This window comes from Phialemonium atrogriseum, assembly GCF_030411735.1.
Source record: "Phialemonium atrogriseum strain 8032-3 unplaced genomic scaffold QBC33scaffold_13, whole genome shotgun sequence".
Lineage (NCBI taxonomy): Eukaryota > Fungi > Ascomycota > Sordariomycetes > Cephalothecales > Cephalothecaceae > Phialemonium > Phialemonium atrogriseum.
In genome coordinates this window covers 638,866-659,137 of record NW_026848150.1, presented here as the reverse complement: position 1 = coordinate 659,137, position 20,272 = coordinate 638,866, and the positions used below count along the sequence as shown (strand labels likewise).

At 56.3% G+C, this 20,272-nt stretch overlaps 7 protein-coding genes across 7 annotated transcripts; 2 read left to right on the top strand and 5 right to left on the bottom strand.

Moving 5' to 3' along the window:
* Positions 1–8: 8 nt before the first annotated feature.
* On the bottom strand, positions 9–3,446 carry QBC33DRAFT_587538 (putative 3-amino-3-carboxypropyl transferase). The gene is made up of 3 exons (XM_060431518.1): positions 2,714–3,446; positions 2,337–2,660; positions 9–2,273 (listed from the first exon to the last, which is right to left on the bottom strand). Exons 1-3 carry the CDS (start codon positions 3,101–3,103, stop codon positions 408–410), a joined length of 2,580 nt encoding a protein of 859 aa, XP_060283389.1. The 5' UTR covers positions 3,104–3,446; the 3' UTR covers positions 9–407.
* Positions 3,447–3,909: 463 nt separating this feature from the next.
* On the bottom strand, positions 3,910–4,571 carry QBC33DRAFT_539451 (uncharacterized protein). Its single transcript, XM_060427992.1, has one exon. It carries the CDS (start codon positions 4,513–4,515, stop codon positions 4,192–4,194), a length of 324 nt encoding a protein of 107 aa, XP_060283388.1. The 5' UTR covers positions 4,516–4,571; the 3' UTR covers positions 3,910–4,191.
* Positions 4,572–5,964: 1,393 nt separating this feature from the next.
* Positions 5,965–8,805, top strand: QBC33DRAFT_619871 (histone acetyltransferase subunit 3-like protein). The gene is made up of 2 exons (XM_060432756.1): positions 5,965–6,566; positions 6,719–8,805. The coding sequence occupies exons 1-2, from the start codon at positions 6,077–6,079 to the stop codon at positions 8,416–8,418; spliced, it is 2,190 nt and encodes a 729-aa protein (XP_060283387.1). The 5' UTR covers positions 5,965–6,076; the 3' UTR covers positions 8,419–8,805.
* Positions 8,806–9,200: 395 nt separating this feature from the next.
* On the bottom strand, positions 9,201–11,290 carry QBC33DRAFT_578458 (uncharacterized protein; the record flags this gene model as incomplete). Its single annotated transcript, XM_060431062.1, has 5 exons — positions 9,201–9,238; positions 9,309–10,782; positions 10,833–10,911; positions 11,109–11,133; positions 11,281–11,290. 5 exons carry the CDS (start codon positions 11,288–11,290, stop codon positions 9,201–9,203), a joined length of 1,626 nt encoding a protein of 541 aa, XP_060283386.1.
* Positions 11,291–12,800: 1,510 nt separating this feature from the next.
* Positions 12,801–15,888, bottom strand: QBC33DRAFT_539435 (histidine biosynthesis trifunctional-protein). The gene is made up of 2 exons (XM_060427991.1): positions 13,290–15,888; positions 12,801–13,233 (listed from the first exon to the last, which is right to left on the bottom strand). The coding sequence occupies exons 1-2, from the start codon at positions 15,721–15,723 to the stop codon at positions 13,040–13,042; spliced, it is 2,628 nt and encodes an 875-aa protein (XP_060283385.1). The 5' UTR covers positions 15,724–15,888; the 3' UTR covers positions 12,801–13,039.
* Positions 15,889–16,002: 114 nt separating this feature from the next.
* QBC33DRAFT_539434 (transcription initiation factor IID, 31kD subunit-domain-containing protein) lies at positions 16,003–17,462 on the top strand. The gene has a single exon (XM_060427990.1). The coding sequence runs from the start codon at positions 16,286–16,288 to the stop codon at positions 17,159–17,161; it is 876 nt and encodes a 291-aa protein (XP_060283384.1). The 5' UTR covers positions 16,003–16,285; the 3' UTR covers positions 17,162–17,462.
* On the bottom strand, positions 17,404–20,152 carry QBC33DRAFT_80042 (nuclear elongation and deformation protein 1). Its single transcript, XM_060433086.1, has 2 exons — positions 19,611–20,152; positions 17,404–19,556 (listed from the first exon to the last, which is right to left on the bottom strand). Exons 1-2 carry the CDS (start codon positions 20,062–20,064, stop codon positions 17,647–17,649), a joined length of 2,364 nt encoding a protein of 787 aa, XP_060283383.1. The 5' UTR covers positions 20,065–20,152; the 3' UTR covers positions 17,404–17,646.
* Positions 20,153–20,272: the final 120 nt, after the last annotated feature.

Here is a 20,272-nt window from a genome sequence, read left to right as displayed (position 1 = left end):
TGCATAACTCCTGTGTGACATACGTTCGGACGGCCTTAACTACTTTCAATTGCAAGCTACCGGTATATACAGTGAGGAAGACCATGGCCTAACTTTAGTTTGGTAAGAAAGACATTCAGCGGTATTGGTACCCTCTTGTGAGTTGCCGCCGTCCCAGACACAGTTTCCCGCCTATACCCGTCCAAACATAGTGTCAAAGTAGTAAAGTGCTTGGTGATCAGCCCATCGAATTTTGAGGAATATGCAGTGATTGTTATCACGGCCATGGCAGACAGAGCATTGTTGAAATACTCATGCCGAATCCGGCCCTTCCACTGCGCGGGCGGCGCAAAACCCCTATCCCAGCGCCCCGATAACTCAGGGGTAGGTTGGGGTGGAGGGGTGATCAGAGAGAGGCAGCCCGAAAATCACAGAGGCAACACCTCAATCCCCTCGCCGCCAGCGACCATGGGCGCGGGCGGGCTGCCGGGCGGGCTATCGGGCCGCAGGTTATCGACCTTTGTGCAGACCCAGCAGCTGGCGTACATGTTGACGCGGTCGATGCACCGCCCGGGGACCCTCTCGCCGACCCTCTTGGCCGCGAACCCGCGCCGCTCAAACTCGGCGACGTACCAGGGGTCCAGGGCGCTGCTGCGCAGCAGGACCCTGCCGCCCGGGGCGAGGGCCCGGTTCAGGCGCGACACCTGCCGCGAGGCGGCCGCGGACCCGCGATCGAACCAGTCCATGCTGTCCATGACGACGGCGACGGTCAGGGATCCGGGGCGCAGGCGGGCTATGACCTCGGCGAGCTCGTCGGTGTGGATGCGCAGGCCGTCGAGGGCGCCGGGGCGGCTGAGGCGGCGGTGCGCTTCGGGGGCCAGGTAGTCCGGGTGGCAGCGGCGGGAGAAGGAGCCCGCAAGGCAGACGTGGTAGTAGGGGTTGTCGGCGGCCATGTGGGTGGTCTCGACGACCGGGTCGAGCGTGTTGACCATGTAATGCCAGAGGGCGTGCGAGCGCGTGTTGCGCGCCGTCCCCGACCCGGGGACGCCGGATGACCCCCGGACGGCGTCGCTGGCGGCGTGGTCGGATTCGATCATGGAGAGCTGGTTCTTGGGCACGCCAAGTGCCGTCCAGAGGAAGGCCTCGGAGCTAAGCACGAACCGGCTGACGAGCCCCGACAGGAGCGCGGGCCGGAGCTTGAGGTGCCAGATCTCGCGCTGCTCGTTCAGCGTCTTGGCCTCGAGCATCTCGGCCACGGCGCGGCGGCAGCCGAAGAGGCGCGAGATCCACCGGAAGATGCGGATCGCGTGCTTCGAGCCGCCCGTGTCGTACAAGCCGCGGCCGCGCGGGCTGGTGAATATGTGCGCGTTACCGAGCCAGTACTGGAAGGCGCGGCTGGAGAGGTGAGGGGACAGCTTGGAGGTGAGGATGGAGCGGAAGTCAGGGTGCTTGCCGTCCCCGAACATCTTCCAGAAGTCGTCGTATGGCAGTGCCGCTGCGTACGAGGCAACCTTGAGCTCCAGGAGGTGGTTCTGGCTCGGGTTGAGATCAATGGCGTGGATCGTGGCCGGGCTTTGCCGCGCGTAGGAGAGGATGTTGTCTCCCGCGCTCGTGATTGCCAAAACCACGTCATCCGGTCCGAGGTTGAGTATCCTCTCGTCGACGCGAGAGTCTTCCCACGTGAAAGCGTAAATGTACTCATCCTTGAACTGGGTGTGCTTCTGCAGTCGATCGTCATAATAGATGCGCCAATGGTGGTTCTGATAGAAGAATGACGGAAGAGGGAGGCCGGCAGAAACGTTCTCGACTGCAGCGTCAAAAGCCTTGGATCGTATCTCAGGTGCGGTCCTCTCGACGGCACGGGTCAGAGCACTTGTTGCTGTCTTCATCTTGTCCGCCGGGAGCATGAGAGGGGACTCGGTTGCCAGAGCGTCTATACGCTCAATGATCTCGTGTGGGAGGCTCGACGAAGAGAACGGTTCCTTGAGGCAGCCCAGCCAGATGTAGTAGGGGATGGAGCCCAGACTGCGATTCCGCGAGTTGATGCCTAGGACGGTCCCGAAACGGTACTCGAGATAATCTCGGCGGCTTGCTTCTAGACTGACGCGGTCGAGATCGAACCAGGCACGCCAGAACGTCCGGGCAACGTAGTTGACGTGGCGTCCCATACCGCCCCCCGTGTAGTTTCGGAAGGCAACGTCCACGTCGGACTGGGTGTAGAAATCAATCACGCCCAGGACGCCGTTTGGCGAGAGGAGCGACGACAGGGAGTCGATGACAGAAAAGTAGTCAGGCTATGCAAGGGTTAGCCCCTCATTGTTAACAGGCCCCTCTATCGATGCCTGGGAATGACCTACAATCATCGACAAGCTGTAGGACATGGTGACCAAGTCAGCACCGCCGTGCTCTGCCGGTTTTTGTGAGAAGTAGCCGAGACGGGGGGAACGACCGGCGGTCCTCGCTGGGGGAAGGCCATCTTCGTGGTCCTCGAGCCTGAAGCTCCGCGCATCTTGGCAGACCACAGTTACGTTGGACCAACCAAGTCGCTGGAAGCGTTTGCGCGCCACCTCGCATAGAGACGGGGAGAAGTCGACGAGGTAGACCCTGGAGAAGAAGCTCGGAACGTCGACATATTTCGACATAGCCTCGATGTTCCAGCCAGTCCCTCCTCCAACCTGGTCCTTTGGTTAGTCCCGGAAGCCGCCATGAAAGAGGGCAGGGAGGGCAACAGTACATCAACCCAGACACGCTTCTTTCCGTCCCTGGACTCGCCATCCCTCTTGGCCTTGAACTGGAGCTGTGCGGCGACCAGCGCCAGCATGTCCTCCCGGCCTTTGAGGAGCGGTTTTCTGGTCTTGTCATAGATGCCACTCTGAGTTGCGTAGAACGACTCGAGCTGGCCCTGCTGGGACCCGTTCGAATCGCCTCCATAGGGCTTTATGAAGCAGGAGTAGCAGAAGAGGAACAAGGAGGTGATGAGGCCGGGGCCCTCGTCGCTCTCCAGGTCGGATTGCGTATAAAGCTGAGAAACGCCAAGGGCAAATAATGCCACGCCAGCTATCCCAGCAAGAACATGGTTGGGACTGATGTCGGCCGGCAAGATGTTACCACCAGCTGAAGCCATGATACTCTCTCATCGCGGGACGGCGAGAAGCCTTGTTTGAGAGGGAAAGGGGTTCGCGCACGTTGGACTGGCAGCAATTCGTTGGATACGACAAGAGGAACGAGAAAGAGGGTCGATATTTTCGGACCTACAGAGATATCTTATACCCCTAAACCTGACTTGCCCCCCCCTCGGCTGCCTATGTATGTATGTACTGTACATACATACATACATCCGTCACAATCTAGGCGGCCAAGACAGAGAGGGAGATACAACTTGTAGCACTGGCGAAGCACTTCGATGGAAGACGTACCTCTAACGAAGGGTCCACAGCCGATCTGGCCAAAGATACCGTGGTATATGATGCGTGGTATTGACTCGACATGTGCTCTCGATCGGCACCAATCACCTGTCACGATGGGCGAGCGTGGGCTCAGGGTCCAGCCTTACAACTCCAGCTCCTGGAAATGCCAACTGCAAGTATCCATGTCGGTTCATCTACGCCCCCTGATCCTGCGGGTCGGCATGATAGGCGATTCACCGAGATCTGTGAAGTTGTGAACCTTGTCACTCACGATTCTAGACACGTCAAGAAACAGACCGAACGTTGAGATCATACGCCACAGCGAGCTAGAAGAGCCTCTCCCATGCTGACCGGAAAGGTGAATATCACCTTGGTTCCCAAGTGGGAGACATCGTTTCCAGTTTCCTATGGGCTCAATAAGTGAAGAGTTGCCACGTGCGATGATGCGGGCCAAGGTAGGCCCCACACAAGAACGTTTCTGCGGGACCAATGGCGCATCCTGGTCCAAGCACATGTGTTGAGCCACGCTGCTCAGACGGCTCATATAATAGGACGACCTCCCAGTACGGTATCCCGAGTTATGGGAGAGTTATTTGGGGCGGTTTTCTAGCGTCGGCCGCAAAGGTTGGAGACTTGACAAAGATCTCGGAAACGGTGTTTCGTTATTAGGTTGCTGCATCGATAGGATGGCCTGCACCCGGCCGGATATGGGAGAATACTAGGCATCTATCTTCCTCCCCTAGGTTGCACTAAGCGATGATCACGATAATACAGGAAAAGGCCCTGCAATGGATGGAAGTGTGCCCTATTCCTCTTCTTGAGACTGAGACTGTCGGGTCGTGTCACGATCAAGCTGGAAGGCCATCAAGACCTGGATGTTCCACTCGACACCTTCGCCCCTGGAGTGATTTGGAGAAATGGCGACAAAAGGCTGGGCATTTGATGGGCAGGCGCTGATGGATATGAAGGCTGATCTGCGCCTTAGCCTGTCCCAACGAAATGTACAGAGACTACCTAACTTAAGTGTGGAAGGGTGCTTCGGAGTCATGCGCAGTAACAGAGTAGAAAAGAACGACACGGGCAAAGTCAAAAGGGGGAAGGAGGAAAGGAGGGAGGAGAGAGAATACATAGTGGGGCGCCAAGGACAGGAGGGGAATGAAAAAGACCAGCTGCCAGCTACGGAACAAGCGACTACGACGGCGATGGCGATGGCAACAGCAACAGAGACGGCGACAGCAAGAGTACTTTAGCAATAGCGATAGCGACGGCTAGCCAAATGCTCCTATTAGCGTCTGCGGTATTACAGACCTTTCTGCCGCTGATCCCACCGATGATGGATGGTTCATATCAGACTTCTTCGCCTTGAAGCACGTCCTCCGGGGGGTCGGTCTGCGACAAGTCCAGTATGACTGTCAGGTCCATATTTCTCCGGGAATCATAGTGGAGAAATATTTCGAGTACCCCCTGCCTGGATAGCTGAATGCCCCTGCCTAGATAGCTGAATGCCCCTGCCTAGAAAGCTGAATGCCCCCTACCAGTTAAATGCCCCTGCCCGATTACCTGAAAGCCCCTGCCCGAATACCTAAATGCCCCTCCAAGTCCTCACCCACAACCATGAAATCACTTGCCCTGAACCCCTCGGACGACCTTGTGGAGGAGGAGGAGGGCCCTGAGGAGTCTGATCCGCAGGGCGTCGCGATTGTTACAAGCGAGATCATCAGAAAGGCCGAGGTGCAGCAGAAGACAGAAACACCCTCCTTTATCTTCACTACCAGCCTCTGCTTAAAAGCTTGGTAACCAAGGACCCGCTTGCGCAGGATCTTCTCATCGGTCTGTCTCCAGCGACTGTACCTAGCTTCCACAGCTCAAAAATAATCTCGCAGGTCTGAGACTTGACTTTGATGATGAGAGCTACATTAACGGCTACATTAACGGCGCCGTCTTGGGTTTGCAGCCACCAGCTTGCATCTGTGCGGAGGCGGCGCAGCGACTCGTAATAGCCTGCTTCGATAACCAGAGTGGGCGCATCTGTGAGTAGCGGACGCTTGCTGTTGGGGTAGAAGTTCCTTCAAGGATCGGTCAATCGCGATCTTGAGTTGATCGGTTGGCGCCACACGAGGCTAGCTCCCGTTTCAGACCCATGGAAAAGGCCCAGGCGTGAACAGTCTTCGTGAACAGATCGAGGTGTAAAGCCTCATGCTCTGATGTTACCATGAGTTTGATGACTAGGATCCCGGTCGTCACGAAGGGAGTAAATCGAGTAGCAAGTGTAAGTCCTGGGTACCGAAACCTTAATCGTGAAACACGAAGGGTTCAAGTGTAGGGCAAGTGCGAAGGTGAGAGCATATTGAAATTGTGAACCTTGTTGAACCCGGGCACCGGAATCCTACGTCTGGAAATATGAAAGGATTAAGTTAATGTCGAGAGACTGAACTTAAAACTTGTGAGGTTGCTTCTTAGAAGAGAGAGCGCGACGGGAGACGCGGTCCAAAGTCGGGTCCAAGCTTGCCGCTGAGTCATCAAGATAGAGGATTCTCCGAACCGCAGTCACGTTGACGGGACCTATAACCTCAGTCAACTACCTACCTAGTTAACTCTCTATATACATAAACGGCGCGCTTAAAATTCAATAACGACTCGAGCGCAGAAATAGACGGCGAATATAAATCGAAGCTGTCGAACTATCCAAGATGCCTCCCGTGTCAAGTCAGAAAGGCACGGGGAAGAAAGGGGGGGCCGGGGCAATACGGCAGCAACCTCGAAGCCGCAATACGACACCCAGTGCCGTGCCGCCTTCAACGGCGAACCTACCTGCTCTCGAAGTATCCGAGCTAGAAACTCTATCGTTGCGTTTCGATCTCTTCCGGAATATCACGTTTGAAGATCTGGTCGACCAGGGCGCGTCGACCGCGTTAATTCCAGATTCCAGAGCATTGGACGGCATCGTTTCCAGACTGAAGAGGTTAGGAGAACTCATCGACAAGCGAGAAGAATTCTGTGACAAGGGCATGAGACTCCTGGCGGCGAATAGAAAAACGAGGATGGACGAGATGGCAGCGGAAAGGGGACAAGAAGACGAGCGGAGGCAGCGGGAAGCCGAGGATGAGGAGCGGGAGAGGAAGGCTACTAAGAAGAAGAGAAAGGTGACGGAAAGTCTGGCGCCACAGGCTAGCAACATAGGTCAGTCGTTGTTTGGTGAATTCAGTATTTTGTTCTCATGGCCCTTACCCAAGGGCTACCACTCTCACCTTTTCGCCTTCTGCCAAACAAGCACCCAAACCTCGTCACAATGACCACCATACAGATGGAACCGAAGCTGACAAACAGCCCAGAGCGCTCCTCCCCTCTTCGAGAATCGTCGACTGGGAAACCTAGAAAGCGATCACGCGGGAGCGAATCCGCCAGCTCGTCGCTATCTCCGGTCGCGCCCCGAACCCCGAGCAACATGGACGTGGATGACAAGACAAAAGCCGATAGGGACGACGATGACGACGACGAGTCTAGCTCCGAAGACGATGGCCGACCGCCGCCGCCAGCGAGGCCTCAAGCCAACACCTTTGGCGAGGATCCTTCCACATTCCCTGACCCGACCGTCTACGAGATCCTGCCCGTTCAGCCGGGCATGACGGAGGACGAGATCAAAGAGATATACTCTGTCGCGACATTTCCGAAGAGTGACCTATCCGATCTTATTGCTGGTGATCCGCCCGACAAGGACTTTAGTAGTGCCAAGCCAAGCAACCAGATCAATTTCAGCACGTTTTCAACCTACATCGAACCATATTCCCGACCGTTCACAGAAGAAGACCTCGCATTCCTGCGTGAGCGCGGCGACCGTGTTACCCCGTTCGTTATCCCGAAGCGCGGAAAGAAACACTACACCGAGATATGGGCTGAAGCGGACGGCGCAATGGCCATTGACTCGTCGCCTCAGGGGCGGGATAAACTCCCGCCCAACCAGGCGCGGGGAACAATCGAGAGCATAGACGATGCCGTTGCTGAGACGGACAGGCTCTCTGTCGGCCCGCTGCTCTCACGGCTGCTACAAGCAATGCGCCCGGAACACCGCCCGCCACCAGCTGAACCAGCCGTCAATGGTAATAACGGCGATGTCGACACAGCAATGGGCGGAGTCACCAATCCAGACCTCGGCCTGGGAGACGGCACGGCGCCGAACCAATCCCAATTAACACCCAACGGCACGATCATCAACGGCGCCACCACGAACGGAATCGGCGTCGCCGACCAGTCGCTCCCACCAGCAACCTACATGCCCGAGTCCAACGGCGAAGCCTGGAAGAAGGCCTCGCACCCCAAACTCGAGTACGCTCAAGTCGACGAGCGCATCAAGCAGGAGCTCCGGCACATCGGCTTCCTTCCCACGCCGCCCGACGAGGGCGGCTCCTCGACCGGCGCGGGCGCCTCCTCCTCCCTGGGCGGCGGCAACTCAAGCGGCGGCGGAGGAGGAGGAGCGGGGGGCTCCTCGTCGGGCGGCGGGGGCGCGGACCCGTCCGCGGCGGCCAACTACGACGGCCACTACGACGACGAGGTGGCGGCGCGGCTGCGACTGCTTCAGTCGCGGCTACGCGAGCAGATGCTCGTCAACGGGGCGCGCAAGGCCCGGCTGACGGAGCTAGTCAAGGAGCGCATGGCCTACCAGGAGTACCAGACCATCCTCGAGGACCTGGACAGCCAGGTCCAGGCAGCCTACCTCAAGCGCACGCGCACCATGGGCAAGAAGCCGAAGAAGGCGCGGCCCGGCGCCTCATCGGCCGCGGCTGTCGCCGCCGCCGCCGCCGCGTCCTCGTCGGGGCTCGGCACGGCGCGCCCAGGCATCGGCGACATGACCCGGACGCTGATGGAGCGGCGCAGGAGGTGGATCGAGAGCATCGGCACCGTGTTCGACGGCGAGAACCTCGTCAAGGTGCCGCGCGCGTCGGACCCGGGGAGCACCATCTTCAAGGCCGACGAGATGGCGGCGCTGGTCGCGAGGGAGAAGGAGGCCTGGGACGAGGAGGTGGACGAGGAGTGAGACGCCGGTGGGTTATTTTCCTCCTCGGCCGTCTGGGACGAGAGTGCTTTGGACGTAGTTTTCGTCGAGGCAGAAGAAGAAAAAGAAAGAGACCTCGGGGGCTGGTTGCTCGGTTTGTTGTGTATTTCTTTTGGGTTTTCGGGTCTTACATTCTTCTCTTTGGCGACGGCGTTCATACGACACGAGGGGGAACTCCAGGGGCGGCTGGTTGCCCTGGATTAGGCTTTACCTGGATGGTAACAGGGCTGGCGATGCGGCGTTGCTTGGCACCTACTTGCCTTGAGTAGGTTTGATGTTATAAGGGGCATTGATCGTATGACTTGACCATGATGATAACTATTACAAACAAAATAGCAATTGCAAAAGCATTTGAGCATCCAACGCGGTACCTCCCTTGCTAGGAAGTGGTATGCAACATCGAGACGCCGTGATGGTCGTTGATGTTTCGGATCTTGAAAAACTCCTTTCCATGCTACCATGCAAAATAGTGGTGTGAATCGTGATATGAACTTCAACTATCGTCTTCCCGTCCAGGTCCCAAGTCCGATAGCGCCCCGTTGCCGTTGCCGTTACCCTTTTTTTGCGTCTTGATGGCATGCTTGAATCCCCTATAATGCAGATTGTAAACCTCCCTTCCGTTTCCGTTCCTTGCGCGAAATGCCAAACAGGAATCTATTTGTTCGCCGCCGTAGACCATGCAACCCAGGGTATCATGACGAATATCAATAAAACAGACCAAACACCACCCCTAAAGCCAGAGTCCTGTAGAAACCAGGACAAGTTCAGAATCCAGGGAACACCCTATGCCTTATCCTCTGCCCTGTGATAGCAGAGTCAGCAACACCTTTCAGAATCACTAGTTTTTCTTTTTGTCTCCATGATCGACGTACATCTAGTAAGTCGAGCATCTTCATCATCTGGCTCGGACCCCGCGAGCTGTCGCATGCGTTTTCTCGTCAGGTCTGCCCGGCTGTTCGAAGAACTGCTGTTACATTCCTGGTGGTGGACTGAGGTAACTTCGGGTGCGGTTGATCGTCTCCGTGGTTGGGGTTGGGGTTCGGGTTCGGTTGGGTTTGATGACGGGCCCGGGCCACTCGGCTTGAAGAGCGAGAGTCGTTTCTTGATCTCGCCTCCCCAATTGTGGAATCTCCCACCGGTACCGTCAGCCTCAACGTCGTCGTCGACTTCGATCCTGTCTCGCAGTCGCCGTATCGCACGTTCACGTCGCACCATGGCATTCGTTATTTTGGGGCAATACCCCTTTGGAAGTATGCAAGCCTTGCATACTGGACACAGAGAGCTGTTCTCGGCAAGGAACTCGTCTATGCAGTCTGGATGGAAGATGTGGCCACACGGCAGTTCACGGATGACCGTCACTCGATTCTGGTAGGCCTCTAGGCAGATGGCGCACATGGGCTGGTAGTCGGTCGCGGTTGTCGAGAGAGCAAACGGGCTATCGAGTCCTTTCTCTGAGATGGGAAGGGTGGTGGTAGCGATGCTGCTGGGTCGGCCACGACTCCCCTTTTTCCTAGCGTTTTGAGGGTGTTTTGACGAGGTGGGAGATGTCGGCGCACTATTAGCTTTGGGTTCATAGTTGTAAGTAAACAGGGGAAACGTCTGGACATGGGCAATTGGAACAGTCAGCCTTTTAATACCCATGCCCTCAAGGTTGACGTCCCCGCTCTGGACACGGCGACGGAGAGATGCCCGCCTCCTGCTCTGGAGGAAATGCATGAGTAGGGATGTCGAGCCGATTACGCCCACCAGGACACCGAGAATGACGAGGACGAGTACCCATATGCTGGGAGCATTAGATGATGTGGATACGTAGATCTGCGTCCAAATTCGAACGTAATCGCTAGGGTCTGCTTCGTATACCGAGGTGATATTTCTCGCGTATGGAACATCACTTAGGTTCCCCGAATAGAGACCAGCCTGGTGCATCAGCTCTTGGCCCGCAAGGCCGGAGACGGCCAGTATTGGGAAGCGATTCTGGGTTTTCCAACGGCCGCGGTCGCCGAGATCCCATTCCGGGGAATCGGCAGGGGGCGGATCGGATGACACGTTAGACGGCCTGTAGAAGATAAATGCGCGTAGAGGGTCTAGGCGAGCAGACGCAAGATAGGACTGGGTGCAGGTTGCATTGATCCAGGGGGCAATGGCGATTATGTTGTAGTTTGCCGGGGGTAGGTCAGCGTGTCGAACGACTTTCTTCGGCAGGAAAGCGTCTAGAGCTGCTCGGCACGGGTCATCATCCTTGATATCGGGGACATACAGCAGTCCCTGAATGACGCCGTCCGTGGTTGACGCATAGTTTGACGACAAGACGGTCACGTTCTCAGTGATGTGGGACGAATATCCCAACTGGGCCGGTCAGTAGTCGATCGACGCCGTAGACTGGCGGCAACACTTACCGACAGCGCCGTGATATTGCGGATGATGGTGCTGGGGATGGTGCCGACACCGGTCCATACGGGATTGCTGAATAGAAGTCTATCATTCAATCAGTCAATTGCTCGACTGCCCAGAGAGCTGTCCAAGTCATATTCGGCGGCCGGATGGGGACGAGTTGCGCCGACGATGCCGAGACGGCGAAGGCGTTTGTTTCCACACATTTCCTCGAGAAGCTCGGCGGATTTAGAGGGACAGGGCAGCTCGGAATAGACAAAAGGAATGAAATGAGCACGTACACAACATTACTGATCTCATCAACGGCTGTGAGACGTCAGTACCCGATAACAGATCAACCCCAGGCTTGGCGTTGGCTTGGCAGAAAGCCAAGATGCCAAACAAGGTTCGGGGCGGGGGGAGGGCAGGAGGCAAGAATGTAGCTCCGATGGTGGCGGGCAGGGTTTCACGTACACATTGACATTGTCGGTCATTTCGGACGGGTTCAGGGAACCCGGAGACTCAAAAGATGGAAGCATCCAGCCTTTGGGCGCGTGGGTGGACGAGCGAGGGCGACACACAATTGAGGTTCGTGATGGGCCGGCCGGCGTTGCGTCGAGGGCTTGGCGGTGAGCTGTGAGGTGAATTTGCAGGAGAGCCAGGGAACCGGGAAGGGGATGAACGGCGGGACTGGGGGGATTTCACTGCCAAGTTCTTGGCAAGCGTTTTCCCTTGTGTGAGATCGACAAATGGCCTCGCCCGGCCGGGGGGCCACATACAGTATCGCTAGTGTGCACTGTGCGCGTCCCATGGTTTGGCTGCTGTGGGTCTTCAAAAAGAGGGAAAAGAAAACTACTTCTTCAGGATTAGCTTATGATTGGCTGCTTGCTATGAGTGCGTACCCATAAGTACTTACACTAGTATGTGCATTCAACAATCCTGATTCCCATAAGCATGCCGTCCTGCGTATCCGTATAACTAGATACATACCCTCGTATTAAGAAATCCTCCTCATTTGCTCACTGTGCAGTCGACCATTCTTTTTGCGCCCTCTTCTCTGGGGGTGATGGACAAAATTACATCAGGTAGGAAGACGTCAGTGTCAATGCCAAGGGGGTCTGCATCAGGCACCGAAAAGCTTCTTTTTCTCGGCCAACAGGTTATTATTGGGTCATGTGTGAAAGTCTCCACTCCCACTGTGGATAGGCGAATGCGTGTGAAATTCAATCCAACGCGACATCTGACGGCCCAGCCTCGTGTCAACTGTTTTAAATGTACGCAGTATCCGCATTTCCGTAATTTGGATTTCTCTTTTTTTTTGGTCACCTATCAAGAAGCCGGGCCAACCCCTCCGTATCTCCCTCGCCGCATAACTGGTGCCTACCACAGTAATCGACGTTAGGAATAACGACAAATTTTTCACCAACTCGGGCTTGTGGTCTACATATAGAGGTATGATCCTCGCCGCATCTACTTATTGCTAGCCAGAGGTCCAGTGTTCAATTCTCCCCAAGAGGTTTGAGACAGGGTATGTAGCTACTCGTGCCGGCCACCACTTTATGTGGGGTGAGTACATAAAAAACGAATCCAAATAAAGTGGGGGCGGGCACGAGTACCTACTAGCACTACCTACTACTGTAACATACCTAGCCAAACCACCTATGCATGAGGAGCGAAAATGTTGTTTGCCCTAATAAGCGTAGAGGTAGCCTGAAGGCTGTGGCTCACACAGTAGGTATGCTTGTCACGCGACAGACATCTCCGGACAGTGGTATTCATTGTGGAGCAGGCGGAACCTTAATCAGAGTAGATGGAACTTGCCAGCTCTAGGCCTTGTGAAGTTGGCATGACATTAACAACTTGTGGCCGATGCCGATTCACAATTTCGTGAGCATGTGTTTGAGTTTAGAGCTTCTGGAGAGTGACTTACAGACAGGAGAAGTATAGAAACTCTATGCTGATGACTTGCATTGTTGTCACGAGAGCAAATAAGGTTGGTTCCACAACGGAAATGCATTATAATCCATTTCAGCTGGAGGCAGGGACATACGAGTGCTGTGCTAGCTTTAGTGGGTACCTTTCTTGGAAGATATGGTCCATGTCAGCATGGCTGACAATAACGCTCCCAAACCCTCTAACGCGAGAAGGCAGCTGGAGCCGAACAACGAAGACTCCTCTTTTTGATCGATACGCAAACTTTTAGCTTCTATCATCTACCGAATTCCAAGCCCCCTCAAGAACGGTTCATATGGTCGATGCGAATGCTCACAGCCCTCCTGTGGGCCTCCAGCTCCTCGACCTTCGCGAGCTGCATCACCGCCTCTCCAACGTTCCGTAACCCTTCGGCTGTCAGATTCGAGCTCGTGATGTGCTTGACGAAAGATGCCAGGTTGACGCCCGAGTATTGTTTGGCATACCCGTATGTAGCTGTTCAAGTTAGCTCCACTTTTTTTTATAGAAATCAAGGATAGAGAGTCACTTACGAAGAGAGTGGTTGACTCCCGCTGAATAGTCGCCGACACTCTCCGGCGTCCACTCGCCGATGAATACACTGCCGGCATTCATGACCTTGTCGACAACGTTCTCTGCATCTTTGATCTGTAGGATGAGATGCTCGGGCGCATACCGATTGCTTATTTCCATTGCCTCGTCGACGGTCTTGACTGAGACGGTGATAGAGTGGGCGATTGCTCCACGGACGATCTCTACTCTGGGCAATTCCATCGCCTGGCCGTGTAGTTCGTCCTCGATAGCTTGTAAATGTTGCTCGGACAGATCAACGGCAAGGAGTACGACCTGGCTGTCAACGCCGTGCTCAGCCTGAGAGAGCAAATCCGAGGCGACGAAAGCTGGATTGGCGTCTTTATCGGCAATAACGAGAACCTCGGATGGCCCTGCCGGCATGTCGATACCCACGCCCGCATTGGTATCGTTGCTGACGTACATCTTTGCTGCCGTAACGAATTGATTTCCCGGTCCAAGAATCTTGTCAACTTTGGTGACACTCTCAGTTCCGTATGCCATGGCCGCGACCGCCTGCGCGCCGCCGGCCAGGACGATGCTCTCGGCGCCGACCTTGTGGGCCACATAGACGATCTCCGGCGTTATGCTACCATCCGCTCGAGGAGGCGATGCAATGACAATCTTCTTGCACCCAGCTACCATGGCCGGCACCCCCAACATCAGAGCCGTGCTTGGTAGTACAGCTGTACCTCCTGGAACGTACAAACCCACGGCCTCGATGGGCCTGGAGAAGCGACTACACACGACCCCTGGCATGGTTTCGACTTTGAGGGGCTTTTCCTCTTTCTGGGCCGCGTGGAACTTGCGAATGTTCTCAAACGAAACATCAATCGCCTTGATGGTTTCAGGGGGGAGCTGCATCAATGACTTGGGGAACGGTGCCTTGATTACAGGCGATGTCAACGAGGTTGCCTTCTCAAACTTGTGAGTGTAGGACAGAACCGCGCTATCGCCGTTCTTGCGGACCTCGTTGATAATCGGGATGATGATTTTCATGATTGCTTCCGAAGATTTCTGGGATGGCCGTTTGAGCGCGTTATCCAGCTCGCCTGGAGCCACTTTGCTTAGGTCGTATCGGGTCATCGTAATCTTCTCAGGAGTAGCATCCTGGGCGACTTTCGTGGCAGGATGATTTGCGACAGTACCATTCGTGCTTTGTTCCGCTGGCGCAGGTGCAGTTGTTTTGATGCCCTCTTTCTCAGCCCATTTCCCTTTCGCATCCCCTTGCCTCCGCTTGACTTTCCAGGCCTTGGCATCGAGGTTTTTCTCGATATCTGCGAGCGAGACATTGGCACCTATTGCCCTTGTCAAGGCAAAGTATATCAAGTCGGCAGCCTCAAACGCCACTTCTTGGGGTGTCTTTGCGTCGCAGAGCTCCTCTGCCTCTTCCATGATCTTGGCACGAAGAAGCTTCTCATCCGAGAACAACCGGGCTGTATACGAGCCCGCCGGTGCAGACTCTTTTCGGGATCGTAACGTCTGCTCGAGACGAGGGATGCCTTGGACTTGACCGAAGCAGCCAGGTTGCTCCAGGTGACAGAACCTGCCCTTCTGCCTCACGACAAACTTCAATGCGTCATTGTCACAATCCAGGGATATCCTGACGAGCTCCTGCGTGTCACCCGAGGTGGCGCCCTTATACCAAAGTCCGCGCTTCCGACTTTGATAGACGCCAGTCTGGGTTTTCAACGCCGCCGCCACACTCTCTTCACTACTGTAGACTAGGCCGAGAGCAATGCCTCCCTCGTCACAGACAACGGTAGGCACCAACCCGTCTGCTCTATCAGAGGTCCAAGACGAGGCAAGGATCTTGGATACTGGAAGCTTTCCGGTATCAGTCGGGTCTGTGGTCAATCCAGTCGACGGGAGGATCGGAATTGCAGACAGCTGGGTCGCAATGTCCAGGAAGTGCTCCAGATTCGTGCCTGAAACAGGCTTGATAAAAAGGGGCGATATCTTCTTTGTCTTTCTCTCGTCGATCAACTTTGCAACATCGCACTTGGTCGGGTCGAAGTCGGTGATGAGCAATCCATGCGCAGTAGCTGAATCCAGCTGGGCAGCACTGCTGCCGGCCACGACGGGGGCAACCCGGGAGCCGAATTGGGCATAGTCTGCGAGGCGTTCCGGGTTTACAAACACTTTGCGAGCGCCGCTGTCGAGTAGCGAGAGGACATCGTCTTGGGACTCGAGCCGGGTGACGTCGAAGTATGGCTGGAACTCGGAGTTGTGCTTATTCAAGAATCGAAGCAACTTCTCGAAGTTCTTCGGGTTCACGTCGAAAAACACCACACCCAAACATGAGACCTCTTCTCTTTTAAGACCTTGCACATCTCCATCCAAACCAGGGGGAGCAGCGACGCTGACCAAAAACGGGAGGGGGAGGGTTGTCTCCATTGCGTCCGTGACGGTACGGGTGGGCTCTTGTACGATTGAGGCGTGTAATTGACAGGAGAGAGAGGAATTTATCGCGATCGTCGACTCTGACTCATCACCTAAGTACGCAGTATCTTGACCCTACGCTTGAAGGGGAAAAAATCGCGTCGCCCCTCACCACATTTGCCCCTCATTGATCAGCCCAAAAACGGACGGTGTGAATGGTGGGGTTATGCGCCTGAAGACGCAAATAAGGTGTGGCCTGTGCGGAACTCGCAGCGGCGCGGATTATTATTAAGCCGAATTAAGCTTGACACCCGCGACCTGCCTCACCTAGACCGAACCCAGCACATCCATTATCGAAGTCTCGATATTAACTTCCAAGTTTAACCCATCGTCTTCATTAAAGAGCACCTTTTCGCCCATCAGTTGGACTCTCTAGTCAATCTTATTTTATCTGCGAGAGAATATCCCCATCCCCGACGAACCTGATTCATCGCGACACCTATTACGACCGATCGCACCGAGGCGCTCTTGCCGCTTGACCTCGCCGAGCCGGTCCTACTTCTAATTTTACACAACCATGGCGACGGCAACAGCCACGCCGCAGACCAACGGTGTCCTGGGCCCCTCATCCTCTGCCGGCTCCGGCTCCCAGACCGTAGGCGGCACACAATCACAACCCGCCAACGCCACACCCAGCCAAGCGGCGGGCTCACAACCGCCCACCCAGCACGCAACCCAGTCACAGACGCAACAGCCGTCACAACAACAGCACCCCCAGCACCCCACATCCACCAGCGCCGCCGCGCCCCGGCCACGCGACTCGCGCACCCTCGAGCTCCTCCTAACAGCGCAGGGCGTGACGGCTTTCGAGTCGCGCGTGCCGCTCCTCCTCCTCGACTTCGCGTACCGGCACACGTCGTCGGTCCTCTCGGACGCGCTCCACCTTGCCGCCGACCCGTACACCTCGCAGGCAGGCGCCCGCCCCAGCGCCACCTCGGGCGCCGCCCCCGTCAACGCCGGCGACGCCGCCGTCTCCGCGAATGCCGTCCAGCTCGCCATCGCCAGCCGCCTCGGCTACCAGTTCCGCGGCGGCGGTGGCGCCGGCTCCGCCGCCGGCGGCGTGTCCAAGGACTGGATGATGGAGCTCGCGCGCGAGCGCAACAGGGTCGCGCTGCCGCGCGTCGCGCCCAGCGAATGGGGCGTCCGGCTGCCCAACGAGCGGTTCGTCCTCAGCGGCGTCAGCTGGGGCCTGAAGGAGGCGTGGGAGGGGGCTGGAGACGGGGAGGACAGCGAGGGCTACGACGATGACGAGTCCGGGGAGGCGATGGAGGGCGTGGAAACGGCGGCGGCCGATGCGGAGGACGAGGGAGGCGATGGCATCGAGGGGGGAACGATGGCGGATGTATTTGGGGATGAGGTTGAGGCTGGAGATATGGAGATGGCCGAGGAGTGAAGACCTCTGTCAGCCTCCTCCGAAATGCCTTCTTTTAGGCCCTTACGAAGCGTTTGTTTTCAATGATTGGGTACCCTGATCTGTTACGTGAGCTCACTAGAGAGCGAATCCATTTTCAGAGCAGGGCCCGCCGGCACGGTTAAAGACCCCACTGCCATCGACAGGAAGAGGCAGCAAAAAGAAGATGGGACACGATGAAATGATCTGGGCTCGGGCAGTACCTTGCTGTGTGTACAGCGCACCCGACTGTATTTGTATGATCTACCTAATACAAGAACGAGAGAAACAAGGATGCAATGCGCTTCGCTATGCAGAATGCTCTAACTCCCAGAAACGCCCATGTCTAGAATAGTAGGAAAAGAAAAAACCCAGACCCCCATGGTATGTATCCTAGACCGCTCTTATCCCTCTCATGAAATGCTTTCAGTTTAAACCGGGCCCTCGAAATGCGCTGTGTGACCAAATCGGCCCTCTTTCCCGACTCCCTACTTGGCCTCCTCTTTCTCCAGAGATAGGTTTTTGACACCCGTGATCATCTCGGCATTGACGTCTTGGACGGCAGCGCGGGGTGAGTGCCTCAGCTGTGGTTCCGCACCCGGTCCATCGGGTTGCACAGGAGTCACGTCGTGGTCGTCCTCTTCGACTTGCACATCCTCTCCATTCGCCGCATCGCCGTCCTCGTCTTCGACTTCGTCCTCATCGTCGGCGTCCTCGTCTTCCATCATCGAGTGCATCAACTGCTCCTCGCCCTCGAAGCTGCCACTCATGATGCTCTCGCCCCCCTCGCCGTATTCGTCGAGGGATCCGCGCGAGATGTAGCTGTCACCCATGCCCTCATCGACCCCCTCATCGTCGTCCTCCCCTTCCGCATACTGGCTATCGTGGTCGTCTGCGTGGGTTTCGCCGTCGTCCTCGGTCTCGTCGTCACTATCGCTCGCCGAGAACTCGTCCAGGTCTAGAGGTGGGTCTCGCCAATACTTGAAATCCGTGAACTCCTCTCCGCCGTCCTTGATCAGGGTGCTGACGGCCGGGAAGTAATGATCGACGACCTCGGTCATGTTGACGTAGCTCAGCTTGAGTTTGTTCAGGCTCAGCAAGTCGAGCGACACTTCTGCGTTGGAGTTGATGGTGAAGATGCGAGTTCGCGGAACGTCGACCGTGCGGTACGAGATTTGGTCCGTGAACCGGTTCCCGAAGCCTGCGTAGAAGGGCGAACGGCCTGGCCCATAGAGGCTACGGATGTCGCGGAGGGTCGACATCTTGAACACGTGGGGCTTGCGGAGGTAGACTTCCCGACGAAGGGCAGCCATGGTTCGATCTGGGGAGAGGATTGTCGGCCCCCGTGGGAGACGGTAACCGTCCTGCGAGATGCCGGCCACATATGCCCTCGTGGTGTCGGCTTGCCCGACCGAGCGGCTGGTGAGGTACATGATGTTGTACCCGTTGGCAACGATATCAGTGTAGAGCTTTGCGACCCCCGTGTGAGTCCAGTCGCGCCCGATCATATTGAATACGTGGCCCAGGGCATCGGACTTGGTGATCGTCCCGTCAATGTCCGAGATGACGACGGGGGTTTCGTGCTTCCACAGGTACATGAAAGCCGAACACGTTGCCTTGTTAACGGTGAAGCTCATTGAATTCTCGCCCGGCTTCAAGTTGAGAGCCCTCAGCTGGTCGCTGGTCAGACGCAGCGTCTTGGCATAATTGCGGTTCGGGTCACCAGCTGTGGGAGAACCAGGCGACGACGGAGGTGTCTGCAATGCTGACTGGCCCAGGTCAGACCCTGTCCGCCTGTGGGACGGGAGCATGTGAGACGACGAAGTATCGCTCCCGTCACTATGATAACCCGGATCGGATACCGCATCAATAGCGAGAGTGGGCTGGGATCGCAGAGAGACTTCCATCGCTCTCTTCATGGCGGCCTCCTTTGCATCCTCACTGCTGTAGATCCAGAGGTTGCCCTGATCATCGACGCCGAATAGAGCACCAATGTCGTAGTTACCCTCCATCTCTTCGGCCAAGACCTTTCGGGCCAGTATCTCGGCGCGGAGGGCGTCCTCGTCGTTGTTCTTGAAGCCAGTCATGTCCAGCATCAGGTCCCCAGACTCAGTGATATGTGTCGGAATATTCACAGCGGACAACTCTTTTGAGAGGGTTATGGCTCTCTCGAAAGCCTCTCTTGGTGCCAGAGGCGGTGGGCTGTGGGACCTCTCGGAATATAGTGGGTTGTCAACATCGTTCGAGGCTTCCCCGGAGTCATGTTCACTCGGCTGCATTCGTGCTATATGCTGGAGCACGTCGTCACTATACGGTCTGGTGCCCATGGACGAATAATTGGCCGAGGCCAAGTGGTCCTTGGCCGGCTCAGGAGAGGTAGATCGTGGGGTGAGCATGCCTTGAGGTTGTCAGCTTTTGTCTCTCACTCTTGGGAATGGGAGGTCTGCCTTACCATTTGCCCCTTCTATGGAAGGCAAGACGGTAGGACGCGGTCTGTGGAGAGACTTCCCGGGTTCCCCGTTAAGTTCGAGCAGTTCGGGCTCCTGCAAGGCGGGAACAGCAGAGTGCTGAGCATGGAGTGGCGGACTGGAGGCTGGGGACACCAGTGGTGAAGTTTGCAAGCTTAGAGGAATGGTCTCGCTGGTCTCGAAAACGAAAAAGGCCTCGCCGCCCTCGCCGAGCTTCATGGAGTAATCCTGCTTCACCCCGTTGACCACGAATTCGACCTTCTTCTCGTACGGGCGAAGCAAGGAGAACTTGCCGAAGCGCACGTGAAACGGAGAGCACGCCAGAGTGCCATCTTCCTGCTCAACGACTATAACGTCGATCGCGCCGCTGAGGGTGGCTGGGTTTATCGAGTTCCATGCTGTCGAGACAGACTCGCTGAGGTTTCTGACGTACTGCATCGTGGATGTTCACGCAGTGCTCTGAGGAGGGGGATCTGGGGAATGAGGGCTGTGAACCGAGGCGGCCTGTTGGGCGACGAAGACCCAACAAGAGAAGAGGGACCTCTAAGTCGGGCTTCGGGGGCCTTGGGCTTCAATATCGCGGTGGGTTTTCTCGATCTGTCTTGAGCTTGCAGTTACAGAGGGAGGGGTGGTGGGAATAAGTGGG

Excerpts from the sequence above, each read along its gene's own strand:
- QBC33DRAFT_587538 (XM_060431518.1), bottom strand. The coding sequence starts at position 3,103 with ATGGCTTCAGCTGGTGGTAACATCTTGCCGGCCGACATCAGTCCCAAC. Across the intron at positions 2,661-2,713 it reads AGAAGCGTGTCTGGGTTGAT|GACCAGGTTGGAGGAGGGAC; the intron begins GTACTGTTGCCC and ends GACTAACCAAAG. Across the intron at positions 2,274-2,336 it reads CCTACAGCTTGTCGATGATT|CCTGACTACTTTTCTGTCAT; the intron begins GTAGGTCATTCC and ends ACCCTTGCATAG.
- QBC33DRAFT_619871 (XM_060432756.1), top strand. The coding sequence starts at position 6,077 with ATGCCTCCCGTGTCAAGTCAGAAAGGCACGGGGAAGAAAGGGGGGGCC. Across the intron at positions 6,567-6,718 it reads GCCACAGGCTAGCAACATAG|AGCGCTCCTCCCCTCTTCGA; the intron begins GTCAGTCGTTGT and ends CAAACAGCCCAG.
- QBC33DRAFT_539435 (XM_060427991.1), bottom strand. The coding sequence starts at position 15,723 with ATGGAGACAACCCTCCCCCTCCCGTTTTTGGTCAGCGTCGCTGCTCCC. Across the intron at positions 13,234-13,289 it reads GGGAGTCAACCACTCTCTTC|CTACATACGGGTATGCCAAA; the intron begins GTAAGTGACTCT and ends TAACTTGAACAG.
- QBC33DRAFT_80042 (XM_060433086.1), bottom strand. The coding sequence starts at position 20,064 with ATGCAGTACGTCAGAAACCTCAGCGAGTCTGTCTCGACAGCATGGAAC. Across the intron at positions 19,557-19,610 it reads TTCCATAGAAGGGGCAAATG|GCATGCTCACCCCACGATCT; the intron begins GTAAGGCAGACC and ends GACAACCTCAAG.
- QBC33DRAFT_539451 (XM_060427992.1), bottom strand. The coding sequence starts at position 4,515 with ATGTATTCTCTCTCCTCCCTCCTTTCCTCCTTCCCCCTTTTGACTTTG.
- QBC33DRAFT_539434 (XM_060427990.1), top strand. The coding sequence starts at position 16,286 with ATGGCGACGGCAACAGCCACGCCGCAGACCAACGGTGTCCTGGGCCCC.